This window comes from Puntigrus tetrazona, chromosome 3 (assembly GCF_018831695.1).
Source record: "Puntigrus tetrazona isolate hp1 chromosome 3, ASM1883169v1, whole genome shotgun sequence".
Classification (NCBI taxonomy): Eukaryota; Metazoa; Chordata; class Actinopteri; order Cypriniformes; family Cyprinidae; genus Puntigrus; species Puntigrus tetrazona.
The window spans coordinates 22,295,233-22,312,448 of NC_056701.1; the positions used below are offsets into that span (position 1 = coordinate 22,295,233).

Consider the following 17,216-nt stretch of genomic DNA (forward strand, 5'->3'; position numbering starts at 1 on the left):
ATCATTATAAGTCGATACTCCCTGAGGAGGTTTTTAATTAATTATACCTGCGTTATGTAATGGAAAAAGCCTTGCAACATCATGCTAAATCATTATGGATTAGGTGGATTGCAGATTTGATGACTGACCGGTGGCTGCTTGTCCGAGCTTTTATCTGCCTGAAAATATCTTACTGTAAAACAGCCCTCGAGACTAAGAGAACATTTCAGAATGTAACTTTAAACAGTTGAATTCAAAAGGAAGAAAACCCCTGCTAAGATTAAATGGCTGTGATTGGAAAGAAATTCAGACAATTGAACCTTTGTTCCGTGGTCTGCGTTTAAACCGGATTGCAGAAATGTAGACCTTAATAGCAGTTTGTATTGTGTCAGTCACTTCAGACAAAAGCAAAGAACAGTATCTTTCAAATCTGTGACAGAAACTGCCAACGCTGAAGCCGAAACATTGCAGAAATGCACCGAGTCGAGTGCGCATTTAAAAATCGATGGCGTGGCATCACTTCCAGATGCCGGTGGTCCGCTGGCTCTCCTACATTCATTATATGCTTTAGATATGATGTTATTTATGTTAGTCTCGTAAAGCGCATATTATTATGTCTGGCAAATTTGCTAAATGTCAATATTCTTTGGTGAGAAATGGGACGTGCAAACAATGCTACATCAATGATATTGGGTGGCGTGATGGGCACGCACGTGGCATCTGAGTTATATGCCAAAATTAGCTAATGGATTTAGCCAAACAGTCTGGAATTGTCATGCAAGGCCATGCTGCCATTTGGCACAGGAAAACCTTGCCAAACGTGGTCATGTAAAAAAAGGCTCTGACTCACAAGTCTATGTGATAAACAAAGTATAATGGTAGCCCCTCCACCAGAGAACGATCATTTTTCATTTTTAATAACTTTTTTTTCTTCAGATTTGCTAGAAAAGGGTTTCCTTAACAAGCCATGCCATGATAGGTGCCATGGGTTAAGAGTTAAAGAACACTTTGAATGGTGAACACTGAATGAGGATGGAACAGAAAAGATGATGTGATTTTTAAAATCTTCAATAATTAAATTACATGATATTCATTACAACTGTGAAAACTTTGTTATTTGTATATTTAGTATGCTTTTTATTTTATTTTAGCCTCCAGTATTTAATATTTTTTCCTTATTCAATTAATTTTTCATTTGTTTTGTTTGCCTTTAATGGAAAGTTATGCAGGTCACATGAAAGAATTGCGTTCGCTCTTTAAATTTCTACCTTTGCGCCATAGAAATGGTAGCTTTGAGTTATATATATATATATATATATATATATATATATATATATATATATATATATATATATATTTTTTTGTTTGTTTTTGTTTTTGCAAAAGGTGCAAATGATGCAGCTATAATGTAGCCACATAAACAAAACACTTTATTACTTGAAAACATTATTTGTATGTAGTTTTTAACACATTCTTACTAACTATCATGCTTCTGAATGCAGCCACGTGGTTTGAGTGGAAGAGCTAAAAAGTAAGATAGGTTGAGGACAAGGAAAATCACTTCCGAAAAACTTTGTCTTGGTTTTGTGGAACGAATAATGCAGAAATAATAAACTGTGAGAATTCTGACTTTGTAAGCACAAGTCGGCTTTAGAGCTCTTTATTCTCGAACAATCATTTTCATACCAAGTTTGCTTACTACTTATAGTCACCAAAATTAAGAGCTTCTCTAAATTTAGCTGTATCGTTCCCACTACAGCTAGTCAACTATGTCTCCCCAGTGATGTCCCATGCTATAATAAGCACCAGGCATGTCGTGGCTGTTTACAGGCCTATGGTCTCACCCCCATGTCTTGAATGGCAACTGGAGCTTTTATAGGGCACTATGGGAATGCATCAGCCCCACCCACTTTACAGCCTTTCAACACCTACTTTGAGGTCTATTCTCAAACTCCAGTGCACTGCATGTCATGGTTGACAGACGATCTAAATGAAACAAACATGAGTCAGTCAATCAGTGATTCAGACATTGATTCAGTGGATGATTCAACCGATCAGTTGTTTATCTGTTGCTCTTTCTGTTCTTGCGGTTATCGATGTTGTATTCGTGTAGGCGTTCAATTGACAGGTTACAAAAGTGCCTTATCAACAACATTGAGAGGATGACGCAAAAACCATAAAACGATGATTATTAAAATGTACTCCAGCAGTAGTTCGTTATCAGGAGATCATAGCGGACATCGGAGACATTCAGTTTAGACTGAGAACATTGTGCAGCCGAGTGGAAATAGAAGATGTATATACTCCAAGCTGTTCTGTTTGTACCCTACACATGAGCTAATAATATCTCCCTCGTCTCATTTTACTATCGTCTATTATTGGGTTTTAGTATAGGATAGTCCTATTATGGTGCTCAGGGATATTTCTGGAGGCGAGATATTATTGTAGACAACAGTATGTATAAATTTGGTGAGCGGTGAAGCCTTATTACAGCCAGTCTGTACTTCAGGTCATTGCTGTTAGGGTGTTCGAGATAGTTACTAGTGCATTTCTAAGTGGTTTCGGCATACTGTAAGTCAAAAGTGCCACGTTGGGGTACATCCAGTATAATTTATTTGCCCATTTGATCTTCATTTACTCATTCTTCAACAAACTGCATGATTTTAGGGGTTTATTAATAAGCAAACACACAGCTGATGGAATATGAAATGTTTAAGATGCTGTATAAATGGACCCATTGGAAAGATTGAAATATATATATATGTTTTGATTGGAAACAGAAACCTGCTGACAGAAACAACAAACAATCAACAAAACGACAATCATTTCTGTTGCACTAAAATCAATGCATTTTAAAATACATTTTCTGATAGCCCCACACCCCCCGGCAAATCGCGCCCTCCATGTAAACACTAAATGAAGTTCTCTTTAAGGTTTTATAGTGTCAAATACACACAAGTTTAAACACACGAGTTACAAAAACATTCAGTGACATCTGTGAAGGTAAACAGCTGGGAAAGAAATGACATGTTTACATTAGATCTGTGTGGCAGCAGCGTAATATACAATAAATAAATCAATAAATCGCTGCTCTCTTGTCTCCTCTGAGGCTGGGAGCCAAAGACAGAAGAGTTAGCATGCTTTGCCCGAACTTTTGCCATGGCGTTTGCTCTGGTACACCGTTGTCGCCTGCGAAAACAGTGTCTGTCATAGGTGGAAATGTACCTGTAATTTTTTTTATCACAGGGGGAGGGAAATCTGAGCAGCTAATTTCTTTTGTTCTTCACGTTTTCTGTGTTGGTAGATGTTCCAGGGACCTGATTATGGCACTTGAAATACAAAAAAAAAGTCATCTTTTTCACCTTTTGAGGTTTTGTTTGTTTTTAATGTAAAATTATGTAAGTGGCATAAAAAAAAAAAAAAGTTGTGCGTGGCTTCCAAATTTCTCCCTTGGCGCCATCAATGGGCACTCAGTAATGACAGCGATGTTCACACATTCATATAAAAACAAAGGCTTTGAATTTTGGCTGCTTTGTGTCAGCCTGCCACATCCAGTATTTCTGCATTACAAAGTCTGATGTGTCGATTTTTAGTTTTCAGTCATTTGTACTGTAAGATCTTGCAGGTACCCTGTGTTATTTAACCTGTCTGTGGATATGCATTTCATCTTTGTCGCACGCCAGGGCTCTAGTGACACACACGGCAGCTCTTTTGTCATGCGCCAGCCATGGTTTATTTGATGTTCTGCGAGTGAAGAATGACTTGCCGCTTCTTCATTTACCTCCTCATCTTTATTGCCCTTCTCATCTCAGTAAGTGACAGCAGAAAGCATGGTTCAGGCTGTTCAAAGATACGTGCAGGCCATTTTGTTGTTCTTGCCTCTTGCCAAATGACCCATGACTTTAAATTCCTGATATCTTTTAATATCCTTTACTGGAAATAGTTTCATAAGAAGGAATAACCTTTCTACGACACATGCCATCAAACCCCTCAGGAGCTGTGCAGAGTAGAGGCTCCTATTCAAAGATCCAGTTCCTGCTCCGGCTTTCCAAATGCTGGTGTTGTGAAAGGGTCAGAATAAGAAGAATCGAAAGCACTGGGGGAATTCGGGCCGTTGTGGGTGAATTTTTGCACCCGGCAGAAACGGATAATTTCAGAGAAGTCACAGAATCTGCTTATTTTGGTGGCATTTTGTTAAGAATGGTCCATTTTGTGATCCACCTGTTTCGCTGGTGCTGAGACTGAATTGGAGTAGTGCAAATGGTCATAATTAAGTTATAATTTCTTAAGAGTTTTTCAGCATGAACCACAGGATGCTCTCCAAATAGCGTTGGTGCAGGGAAAGTCCTGCTACCAGCATTTGAAAATGAATCAATAATAAAAAAAAATAAATAAACACTTCACCCCCTTAATATATATTTCATTTTGGAAAAAAAAACCCTCTTTTTCTGCTGGAATACACCCTGCGACCCCCTCTTTGCTTCTTTCTAAAAAGTGGTGTGAGATGAATTCCGCACCACACATTGAAGTTTACCCAGAAAACAACATTCCTCTCATGCAAGCGTTTGACGTCAATGCTGGTGCATTTATAGAACCTGTAAACAGTGGCCGGCACTCAGCCTGCTACTTAGCGATGACATTTCATCGTCTGAATGTTTATGCTTTGCATGCGGCTTCTTCTTCTTCTCCGCTTTTTTTCCTGCTCATGAAAGGTTGTCCCATTTGAACTAGAGCCCTAAGGAATGGCGGTTGGGCATACGCAGCTCACGGTATGATCGGTAGAGGTTTCGCTGTTGAATGAGACACTGTTTTGGGGCTGATGGGGAAGGAGGGGGGTGATGGGAAATTGAGTTGGTGGCCCGACCTTACTGCCATGTGACGCCTACAAAGGACAATGGAGTCAGATGTCATTTTAGTTCATACGTTTGGGGTTGCCACTACCGATACCAGTAAGCAGGTAAAAGGCAGTAGATGAATTCATAATATTTGGTCAGCGTACGTAGAAATTTGAGAAAACGTAACATTATTTTATTATTTATTGGTCATTATTGACTGAACATTTATTATATTATTGTTTTTTTAAGACTTAGTTCTTTAGTAAAAAGGCATATAGTCGTTTTAAAAAATTATCTACTTTAATGTTGTTCATCAAAGAATCCTAAACTAAATATCACAGATTCCACAGTTATTTTCTTTACATTTTAGACATTCTTTGTCAGGATTTAATATTCATCTAAGGTAAGTTAATAATTATTAATGTAATTTAATAATGTAGAAACACTGCATGTTGCTAAATGTTACTAAATGTAATGTCCTATTTGAGAGATGAATATCCGGCTGTGAAGCTAAAAATCTTGCATATCATGTAAAATTATTTATCTCTTTTTTTCCCCGTTTTTATTACTTACATTATTTTTTAGTTTTTAATAGTACCATTAATAGTAATATTAAGTTTATTTTTATATAGTTTAGTTAATTATTGGTATCTGTTCATCAGCCACAGCAGCCTTAACTAGTCTGCTAATAAAACTAGTCGTCATGCCAGTAGTAACAATTAGTGCATGTGCTCAAATTAACGTGATATCCCAATACCGTTAGTCCCTCTTTTTCCCCCATCACTTCTTGTAGTCTCTCGACTGTCCTATAAATAATTAAAAGACCAACAATGAAAATAAAAAGCTCTGTTCTCTTTGCTACAATCGAGAATAGCCCCATTCAGCGTGCGTGACGTGAACGAATCGACATTCATTAGCCGATAAACGCTGTTGACTTCCAGCAGTGTCATTATCCACTTTAATTGACGTCATCATGCGCATGTCTTATAGATCAAGAGTTATGAACGAACATCATGCGGTGCACAAGCCCTCTCTTTCGCTTTTTTTTTTTTTTTTACAGCTGTCTTTTTTTTTTTTGGGCTTCCACCAAAGAACTGCTGGTTTCTTGTTTTCCCAGAGCGAGGGGATCTACCCCTCCTTTAGGCCTGCCAAGGCATCGGAGGTTCCTGGGGGCCATAAATCACGCTGGCTATTTGTAACTCTCCCTTACCAGCTTGAAACCCCAAGTTTAAGCTGCCAAGAAGCTCTTCCAAAAGATGTAAATATCGCCCAGCTTTCCTTCACCTCTTTTTTTTCACCTCACCATGCACAGTTCTGGTGGCAGTGTCGCCTAACCATTGGCTGGATCTGACCGACTCCATTTGATTCTCTCTCTCTCTCTCTCTCTCTCTCTCTGCGAGTTCCCTCGCGCTCGTTCATCTATGTGCCGTTAACAAGGAGAGGATGCAGAACCGATTTGACAGGGCAGCCTACCGCACGTCGCTATGTGCTATTTCTGGAAAGCAATATTCATGCTTTTTTCTCTCTCTCTCTGCCTTTCCATCTCTCCCGCTCGTTTCTCTGAAGCGTAGCTGGTGTACCGTTGCTAAAGAAAATAACCATGACGTAAGCCGGGCTCTCTGCAAAATAGACTTTAAAACAGGGGGATGGTAGAAAGCGCCTGTAGAGCTCAAATAATAAATGGTTCCTCCAGGGAGGCTGCGGATGCAGGAGCCCGTTTCAGTCAAAAAAAGCTGTAAAATCAATACGAAACCGCAAACTATTTATAAAAATGAAGCACATTTAAGGGAAAAGCAATCAGTCCCGTCGGTTCGGAAAACGTCACCCTTGCACTAAAGTCTTAATTGATTGATTGCAACTTTTTCTTACAGCGATTATTTGCTCATTGACGTGCGGTTTCCACTGACAGCTTTTATTTGAAGGCAAACCACCATGGACTCCTAATACATTTAGCTTTTTTTCCATTCTGTCCTGAAGATTGTTGGTTTATAGTACAAATTTATCTCGCTCTTGCCGCGGGTCTGTGTGTGTACAGTCTCTGTTATAATATATCACAGGTCTGCACCTTCTCAGCCTCTAGTTTGTTTCTGTGCTGGGGAAACACGTCCCATGATTCACTGCTGTGTCCCAAAGCTTACCAACAGAGACTCTTCTGCAGAACCGAGGGAAGTGCAGGCATTTATTAATGACTGTCCTTGAGGTCCTACCTCAGTGTCCTCACTTTGTCTTCTTTCTCTGTCTCTCTTATAGAGATGTAATAAATATATATATATATATATATATATATATATATATATATATATATATATATATATATATATATATATATATATATATATTTTAAATGTTAAATAATATTAAATCTTAATCAATTAATATGTATTATACTTTTCTTGGATATAATAATTTTACATAATTTACACATTTAAAAACTTTCCTATACCATTTGAAAAAAAATCAAAAGGATGTTTGTTAATGAAATTTGTAATGGTACAAAAAAATTAGAAATACAAAAACAAAATTAATCAAATTTTTTTACAATTAATTGCGTCAAATTTTTGTTTTTAATTTTATTTTGTAATAATTTTACATTCAGTCTTAAAGTAGAAACAAAATAAAGTAGAATGGTTAACGCTGTTAAACTGGAAAAATTAATCGCCTGCATTAACACGCTCATTTTGGCAGCATTAATACACACACACACACACGCACGCACACACTGGAGCATCCCTACTCGTTTTCTTTTTCTGTACATCTATTCCTCTTTGTCATTGTCTCTTTGTCTCTGCACAACAGGGCTACGGACTAACTGCTAAAATAAAGCTCCCCTGGCTGGAATGAAAGCAGGAAATGGTGTCAGCAAATTGTGTCAGCTGTAAGTTTCTCTTTCAACTGAGCTCTGAAAACAAAAGGACAGCCCTTCGGGAGAGAGGAGAGAGGAGAGCTTTAGGTTGTTGCTGCCGTGAGGGACGAAGTCCCTGAGGATACAGCGGTCAGATGTCAACTGAAACACTGTTTTTAACTGGAAAGTTACCCTTAAACACGTTTTAGCGTTTCAGCTTCATTGTCAGTATATAATGCGGTTTGGATCACAGCGCATAGGTTAATATCTATGGATTGTCCGTGACTATGTGCTTTTATTACATTATTGGCAGGCTATCGACATGCATTTCACGAGGGTCTCCGGGTCAAAGGCCGTCTTTTGTAAAGAAACCGCACACCGCATTCATCACCGACGTCTATAGCAAGATGGGAAAGAGCGAGCAGAGAGATGCACAGAGAGCCGCCTGGAAATGTAGCGTCCTAAAATAGATTCGCGCACTTTTAAAAGCGCAGCGTGCCCCCCATCCCCACCTCCCCCTCCGCTCCCCCCAGAGCATTATTAATCCAGGGCTATTTATAACTGCGCTTTTCGCAGGCAGACTGTGTTCTGTCGCTGCTTGTGTTTAATCTCTTCTGGGAGTGAAGGGGAGGACGGGGGCCGGGGAGGATGAGGAGGAGGCGAAGGTGTAGAGGAAAGCGAGGAAGACAGGGGGGAAGGAGTTTGAAGCCAGGAAAGACCCCCTGCTACGGTGGAAATGGGGCAGCTATTTCAATACTATTTGCAAAAGACAAGGGAAAAGGCTGCATGAATTCTTCTTTGGATTTCTTTGTTTTGACCGAAATGTTAAAGAGAATTCCTTAGTGTGATAAACAACTTCCCATAAGCTGACTATTGCACGTTCGGGTCTCTCCAGACGATTGTCTGCTGTGATTGTGGAAGTAGGTGCAGGAAAGGAAATAGGCATCTCAAAACTTGGAATAAAAATTGACAGGCAGAGTTTGTCTGCAGAGTTATTCACCTGTATAGAAGAACTACAATGATAGAAACAAAGCACAAGACCCTCCATCACAAAGAACATATTATTAATATTATTATTTCATATATATATATATATATATATATATATATATATATATATATATATATATATATATATATATATATATTATTATTATTTATTATACTACTACTAATACTGCTAACAATAGTATGTTTTGTGTGTGTGTGTGTGTGTGTGTCTGGAACTGGGACAGGGTAATTTCAGCTAAATACATACATCAGATAGATAAATATGACTAATATTCATTAAATAATATTAAATAAATATTTAATTATTAATTAATATATATATATATATATATATATATATATATATATATATATATATATATATATATATATATATATTTTTTTTTTTTTTTTTTTTTTTTTAGGTTTTCCTTCATTTACTATTCTTATACAGATCAAATCAGCATATGTTTATGGTAGAAACGACACTCATAAAGGGGTCTAAAATAAGTAAAAGATTTTTTTTAATGGCAAAAACCATAGATAATCGCCTCATTTTGGCTGCGTTCTCCAGAGGTGGCATTCAGACAGTTATTTACTGTCTTGATAGAGTATGCGACTGACAAAAGCGGCCTCCCAGGTGAGACGCGGCGACAATGTCAGACGGTGAATGTGAAGATACTAGTACATTAGTTTTATTCCACTTCCATTGTAGTCAGATTCATTGCTTACAGCGTAAACGTTTGACACGTTACTTTTGACATTCATCGACTTTTGTCGATCTAGACCGAGTCCAAGCATTACTGTACGCTCTAGTCTTACTGTCAAATTCAAACACGCCTGAGCAGGGAATTGTGATTAACAACTGCTTATAAACAAACTTCAGCTAACTACTGCATAAGGAGATCAAGTGTAGATAAACACACACATATACAGTACACACACACACTGGCACCTTGCTCTTAACGCCAGTGACACGGAGTGAGAGGAAGCTATTTCTAGTCCTTCCAGCAGGCGATTAGCGTAATCCAGGGAGTACGATATAATCTGATGAAAGGTAAATCTGGCTACTCAAGCATTCTCTGGCCCTCTTCCAGACACTCCATTGATTAGTCCTGCTTGGCTTTTTATCCAAATAACATCACCCAGTTTTACTCAGTCTGTCGTCTGTCGTTCCTGTCCTCTTGTCTCTCGCTCACCCAACCTCACCCGTAGCTTATGCAACACCTTCTTTTATTTTTAATGAGGAGGTAGCTCTCTCTCTCTCTCTCTCTCTCTCTCTCTCTCTTTCTCCCTCTCTCTATCTTTTTCTATTTTCATCCTGTCAGGTTACAATGCTCTTACCTCGTTTTTAATACATGGTAAGTGCCTCTGCAGGAATGTTTTTTTGCTTTTTTATGCCTTTCCCGTGGGACACGATCACCATTGTCCTCATTTATGCATCACCTGGGAAAAAAAACAGAAACCGTAATACAACATGGAAATATGTATGTATGCACAAATAAAAACAAATGTTGTCAGACAAACTCTATTTATTAAGTATTTAATTGTGCGATCTCATTTTACATTTAAATTACTTTTCTGTCAGCTAAGGAATGTAATCTCAAAAAGCATGAATAATATAATTAAAATGAAATATTTAGCAAATCTCCAAAGGATGAATATTCATTTTTCCTACTGTACATTATTATACAGTAGGCAACAATTGAAGTGGATCAAAACGTTTATCAAACCAAAATGCGTTCTTGTCAAATTGTATGAATTTCTTTGATTCACTTCACTGCTTTATTGTGATGCATGAATTTTTTTTTTTATATTTAATTTATTTAGACAAAAGAGTATATAGTTTTAATATCGGTCATTTAGTTTATTTCACTGCTTATTGGTGTTGTCCGGAGTTTGAATATCATGCATCTATAGTATGTTATTTTTCATCGAAAGTAGCTGAGCATCCTTGTAAAAGTGCTGCTTGAGGAGCAAACGTTCAGTATTTCAAATTTAAATATGTATTTTTTTTTCCCCAGTTGCATGTAGTTTTGCATCCTAAGCAACTGTATCTTGTTTTAAAAATGTTTACCTACTTTGAACGCCAAACAAGATTTTTGCAGTGCACATCATGAAAGGTTGAGTCTGTTTATATCGGTCTGCAAGTTTGTGTATGTGCACTACGTGTGGGCGCTAGTAATCAGTCGAGTCTCCACTTTGGTGAGAGCTCTCCGAGGGAAATTGCCTGGAAACCCCCTCAGTCTGCCCAACCTCCACACTGAGGACTTCCTCGAAGACTCCGCTCCCAGAGTACCTCCCCTTTTTCTGTTTTTGTCCTTCATGCGTTTTTCATCTCCTCCTTTCAACTTAAAAACAGGTCCTCGATGAGTAACTACCAATTTGGAGGCGGGTGATATTTAAAATGGACGAGAAGTTTGAAAAAGGATAGACATTAGCTGTGACGGAATTGCTGTTTTCTTTTGTTGGACAGGAAGGAGTTGATAGGAAGGTTGTCTTTAATAGTCCCTGTGCTTGCTAATTATCACCTCAAAGGAGTTTTCCGTAGGGATGTGGGAGTCTGTCACATAGATGTTGCGTTTGGACTGATTACCGATCTGCGGTGCTGCCGCTGCGTACATGCTAGACTGTGAACAAACATGTTAACAAAACATTTAATGGCTCTAACCAAGTTTCAGTATTAATAGAGCTAAGGAGTTTTCACGGTCGTAGGTACAGTCATATGTTAACTTATTTATTTACCTGTCGTTTTAAAACAGTCAATTGCTTTCAACGCACTCTAGAACTATTCCGCTTCCTCTGTATTTATTAAATATTTATTTCATATTCTTTTTTTTGCTGTTTTTACCAAATAGCATATGGACAGACGTGAAATATTTGTACATTTAAACTAGCTTAATTGTTATGTTAGTTTGATGCCAGGTAGCAGTAACGGTTTTTAGTCCAGTCTTGAATTGAGAATCAGACGCAGCTTGTTTATTTTTGCATGCAGGCCCTGAAGCCCTTATCGCCTTGGTATTATTTCACAATACCCATGTTTAAAATCATCTTTCTTTTTGTATATTCAGCTTTTTTTTTTTTTTATACGTGGGATTCACCCATAATTTCACAGTTTTCGCTTGTTTAGCCAAAGTCATATTTTGCAGACGCCTCTGAACTTTATATACGGGAAGCACCCCGTTCTTCTTCTGGAAGACTACAAGGGGTCTAGGGAAATCTATGCTAAGCTCATCTGGTCAGTAACAGGAGCGGTAGCCCTGGCGACCTCGGCTGGCCGAGCTCTGACGTCAAAGGCTCGACACAGTCAATCGGCCCGAGGGTGCAAGGATGGCTATATTTAGCCCTGACTGATAAAGGGGGAGTAATCTGATTTTCATGTAAGCCGAACGCTTCCGCCAGGCATCCAGTGAAGAAACCGGATCATTAGCATGTTGGTAAACTTTAGCCGAAGCTGAGAGGGCGAGCCGGGCGACAGTAGAGGCTGAGTGACATGTGGGTTAATGTGTTATCAGCGGTGAGGGGCCCCCGCATAGTGCTGTCCTACCTCACACTTGAGGTCCCTGCAGACTCAAGGACACCCCGAGGACTCTTTAGCAATTGAAGAGACGATATAAAGCTTTGTTCTATCCGAAGTGATGTGCCAGTATTTAGCATTGAAGTCAAAATGACATTAGTGCACACCGGTACAAGATTTTTAAAGTACTTCACTGTTATTAAAAAAACAGTTTGGCGCCAAATTCACAGAGTGTATCGTCTTAAATTGTATGCAAGATTTATGCAAATCATTTGTTGTTATGAAAGAATTATGCCAGTAGCGGGCAGGTAATGTTGTTTTTATAGTGCGAAAAGGGCTTGCTTTTAGCTAAGTATTGCCTTAAATTGGTTATTTTTTCATCTGTTTACATTTATGGTAATAAATTCGTAAGGTAATGAATTATGCTAGATACTAACTAGGGCTGTCAAAATGCATTTATGAATTTGGCAGGCACTTTTATTCAAACTGACTTTGTGCGTTGAAGGTATGAATTTTTCAAACCACGCGTTGTTCTTCAGATTGAGCTACAGGAATGCAATACTAAAATTTCGCTTTGTTCACCAAATAATAGTTGTTGGTTTTGTTTAGTTTTTTTTTTGTTTTTTTTTACTGTTAGTATTGATATGGTACTAACTGGCACTTTTGACATGTGTTGTATGGTTTTGAGATTGTGTTTTTGAAATTTGTATTATCAATATTTTTATTCAGCTAGATTGCAGTGAAAAGTGACAGTGACGATAAAAGTGATCATTTCTGTTGTAAATAATTGCTCTTTAACTTTATGGGGATAAACAAATGTATCGCTCAATATTTGAAACAAGGATCTGGACACAAAAATATAAGCAAAAGCTCATATAGATTTCATGGAGGCCATAAAAAGTTACAAAGTGCAATGAAAATGTAAAATGTTTTCGGTTCCGCTTTTCATCAGTGCTTTTTTTTAAAGGCTAGGGCGTTTCAGTAATACTATTGGCATGTTGCTAAAAATATACAACATTACATTAATGCTAAGACATATGTTTATGTTTATAGGTTAAGTTATTTGTTCAAGTACATTATTTACAATCGTTTACCCATACATATTTATCATAAAACAATCCTATATATTCTTTTGTAACAACAGACCAGATTTTTACTATAGTTTGTAAAAAAAAAAAAATTTATGTATTAGTCCAAACTAAATATTTTACTCAAAAAAATCATTTTTTCAAATGACTTAATATTGTTGATATACAGTGTGTAACTTTAATGTTCACTATAGTTTTTGAATTGAGCTGCAGCCCGTGTGCATCCTGTTCTCTTCAGAAGCTGTTACGACCTGGTCATCTTTAATGGGAGTGATCTGTTTTCCTGACTGGATGCCTTTGGAGGGAGCTTACACTAACTTGCGCAAGAGGCAGAAAACACATCGCTATCCCCATGACAACTCATTAATGCCATCTTAAATGCAGTGAAACTAAAAAGACTTTTGAGGAGGGAAAAATAAGTAACACCAACAAAAGCAGGAATGATGGGTTTGTAGTACATCGCTTGTGCCATAAACAACTGCTGAGAAGCTTTGGGAAGCTCAGTTTTTTTGGGGGGGTCGTGCTGCTATTGGAAATATCAGAGTGATTGGTTGGAGTGTTTTTCAGAACAAGCCTCGGGACATCACCTTGCTTTCCCCACTAGTTTATGTAACTGGATGCCCTCTTCACCAGTACAGAGCTCTACCATAAGGCTGACCTTGGCTGTTACTTTTTTCTCGTTACTGTTGCCCTTTTACACTGACTTTAAACCGACTTTGGTATTTTTCTGTGATGCTCTTCCTAGTTGAAGCTGGTTTGGCTCAGTTGGATGAATCCCTAACTGGCTCGTGATACAAAAGACGGCAGCGTCCACTAGCCTGTCGACATTTTAGCCCACTTACTTGGTTACAGTAACATGGGCAGACACAGACGAACGTCAGCCCAACATTTGCATATGCAGCGTACATGAACTGTATGGTACTGTCTAGATTTCTAATGCACCCATGGCCTTTCCTTATGTAACTGTGTGCTCTAAACTGACCGTACGTTTGTGTCAACATGCTAATTTAAGTAGTACTAGCTGAGAGGTTGAGGAAACGAATTTGAACCCATCTAGAGGTGACCCCCCCTACAAAATATAAATGCAACAAGTCTGTGTATGTATGTGCATAAATACAGATGTTGTACAGATGGCAAATGTCATATGATCATTTAGAAATTATTGTAATTTGCTGATTTGATGCCCAAGAAACATTTCTGTATATTATCAGTGTTGAGTTATGCGGCTTAAACTTTTGGTGGATGCCGTGATACATTTAAGCTATTTTAGGATCTTTTGAGGATCTGAGTTCAAAAGAACAGCATTTATTCAAAATAAAGGCATTTATATGTTACAAAAAATTCTGTCATTTTGACTAAGTATTCATAAAGTAATAATAAAAGTCTTCAAAATAATATTTCTGACCTGAAGGTGTTTCATGTTTTTTTTTTTTCAAGTACAAAATTAGGCCTTGAAGCAGTCCAGTTTGTCCTTCTGTATCTCTATCATATATATATATATATATATATATATATATATATATATATATATATATATATATATATATATATATATAAAGAGAGAGAGAGAGAGAGAAAGATTCATTGATAAATTAATAAACATGTATTGTTTCTTCCACTAGTAATCAATTTAGCCTAACCCTATATAGTGTTCACAGATTAGCCATTTAGCTTAGCATTTTAGTCACCAATAGTCTTTAATTCGGCCTTCTGAAAAACATTTAACCTTCTGTGTTAGCATGCCAATAATTTTTTAGTGGATAATGTTTTAAAACCCCATAAATACCCAATTTAACAGACATTTTGTTTTCCATAAATATAATTTTTCTGGATTAAATTGTAATGATTTAGTTACAACCAAATGCAACTCTAGTTAATTGATTTTATTAAAAAAATAAATAAATTGCTTTTAGAAATACTGTGTATTTAAATTTTCTTTCTGGGAAATAAATTCTCAGAAATAATTCCCTATTAAAAATAACATGTTATAATATTAATAATAATATATAATACTATTAGTAGCAGTATATACTATAAGTACACAGTACAATAAGTAATATATTTATGTCCTAGTTTCCGAACTAATATTTTCGTAATTGTCATGACTGACCGTCTCCGTCTCTCCAGCAGTGGATGTAAAGACCTTGCTCCCCTCTGGGATGCAGAGCCCGGTGGGCGGTGGAGGAGATCAGGGCGGAGGCAGCGGAGGGCCGGTGGATCTGCGTACGGACCCGCGTCTGAGCGCGCTAAGCACGGTAGACCCGGCGCTGAGGGAAAAACAGCTACAGCACGAGCTGCTCCTGCTCAAACAACAGCAAGAGCTGCAGAAACAGCTGCTGTTCGCCGAGTTCCAGAAGCAGCACGAGGTTTTGACGCGTCAACATGAAGTGCAGCTGCAAGAACATCTGAAGGTACGACCCTCTCTGTCCTCCCCGCACACATCATCTCCTTCAGCTGTGGTGCTTGACCTCCGAACTCTTTCTAAACAGCAACAGCAGGAGATCCTTGCCGCCAAGCGTCAACAGGAGCTGGAGCAGAAGAGGAAGTTGGAACAGCAGCGGCACGAAGAGATGGAGAAGCAGAGACTGGAGCAACAGCTCATCATGCTGCGGAACAAAGAGAAGGGCAAAGAGAGTACGCGTCTCTCCATTAATTCATCTGTTACACGCACTACAGTAGATCTACAGCGAACTCGCTTCTCACATTTCCTGTTGCTCGTTCTGAGGCTGATTTCCAAAATGCGAATAGCTTAAATATGCCGTTCACCTTTTGGTTCAATGAATAAACACCTTGCTGAGCAGTACGTAGCTAATGTTTATTGTTGTTTGCCGCTATAATTACACACTGTCATGGATATCCATTGAAGTGCTTTAGGCACTGTAGGCACAAATTGCTCCATTATTTCTCATCTTTGGTTGTTTACACTTAGAAACGACACAATGCAGCACTAGGCATTATTGCACCACAAAATTAACATATTGGATCGAATCCAAAACCTAGTAAGCTGCCTACATAATATCCTATAGTAACCTCAGAAGTATGAACCTCAGAACCTCATATCATGTGCAGCACTTACAGGATTCCTATTAATTCCAGTTGGGTTTTGTGTTAGCATGTAACCAAGCGAACAATTTGGAAGACATAATGTATGGTAATTTCACTGTAATAAAATATAAGAAAATATTTTACATAAAGATGGATATTTTTTTAGTTATTAATAATTAAAATAACTATATATTTACTATTTTCGGTTGGTGTTGGATCAGTTATACGGTTTGGGATCTGTCATTTTATTTATGTTTTTATTCATTTATTAATTCGTATAACGTCACAAAATATCTCTTCAAGTAAATGCTGTTCCTTTTAACTTTTTTTATCATGCCCTTTTTATTCATAGCATAACTTACACAAACTCCGCAAGAAAGGCTGGAGGAAATCTCAGTGTTTTTACTCTATTTTTCATCATTTAGCTCTGATATCAAAGGGAAAAAATACATTTGAAAATATAATTTCAAACGGAAAACGTGGAATGCCATTTAAAAATGCTCCTTTTTTGATATCAGATGAATAAATAAAATGTAAAATTTTTAATTGTAATGAATATACACACAGACACAGATGCATGTATTTATGATGTCCTTTGTTCTCAGGTGCTATCGCTAGTACTGAGGTCAAACTGAAGCTGCAGGAGTTCCTGTTGAGCAAAAAGGAACCGGGCCCCGGTGGACTCAACCATTCCTTCCCCCAGAAGTGCTGGTGAGAGAAACCTTGCTGGTCCATATTGCAGTTTTGTAGCCAATCGCAGGCTTCTCTGTTGAAAGCAGTGCCCAGGTGGCCATCCCCTTTAAACTAATTTGTTTTCAGAAGTTTACGGAGTTCTACACGCTTATAAATCTACCTAATCTTATCAGAGAGAAAGAATAAAAACGCATTTGTTGATTGTGTATTTAGTCATTCATTTATCA

At 37.8% G+C, this 17,216-nt stretch overlaps 1 protein-coding gene across 11 annotated transcripts in view; it reads left to right on the forward strand.

Moving 5' to 3' along the window:
* The window catches only part of hdac5 (histone deacetylase 5), a 67,242-nt gene that overhangs the window by 26,247 nt on the left and 23,779 nt on the right, over positions 1-17,216 (forward strand). For 5 of the 11 annotated variants that reach the window (XM_043233677.1, XM_043233676.1, XM_043233679.1 and 2 more), the window contains 3 exons: positions 15,382-15,662; positions 15,741-15,885; positions 16,902-17,007. In XM_043233677.1, coding sequence (XP_043089612.1) covers positions 15,382-15,662; positions 15,741-15,885; positions 16,902-17,007 — 532 coding nt within the window. Of the gene's footprint in view, positions 1-15,378; positions 15,886-16,901; positions 17,008-17,216 lie in introns of all 11 variants that reach the window. The other 6 variants (XM_043233675.1, XM_043233678.1, XM_043233673.1 and 3 more) reach the window with 2 other exon arrangements.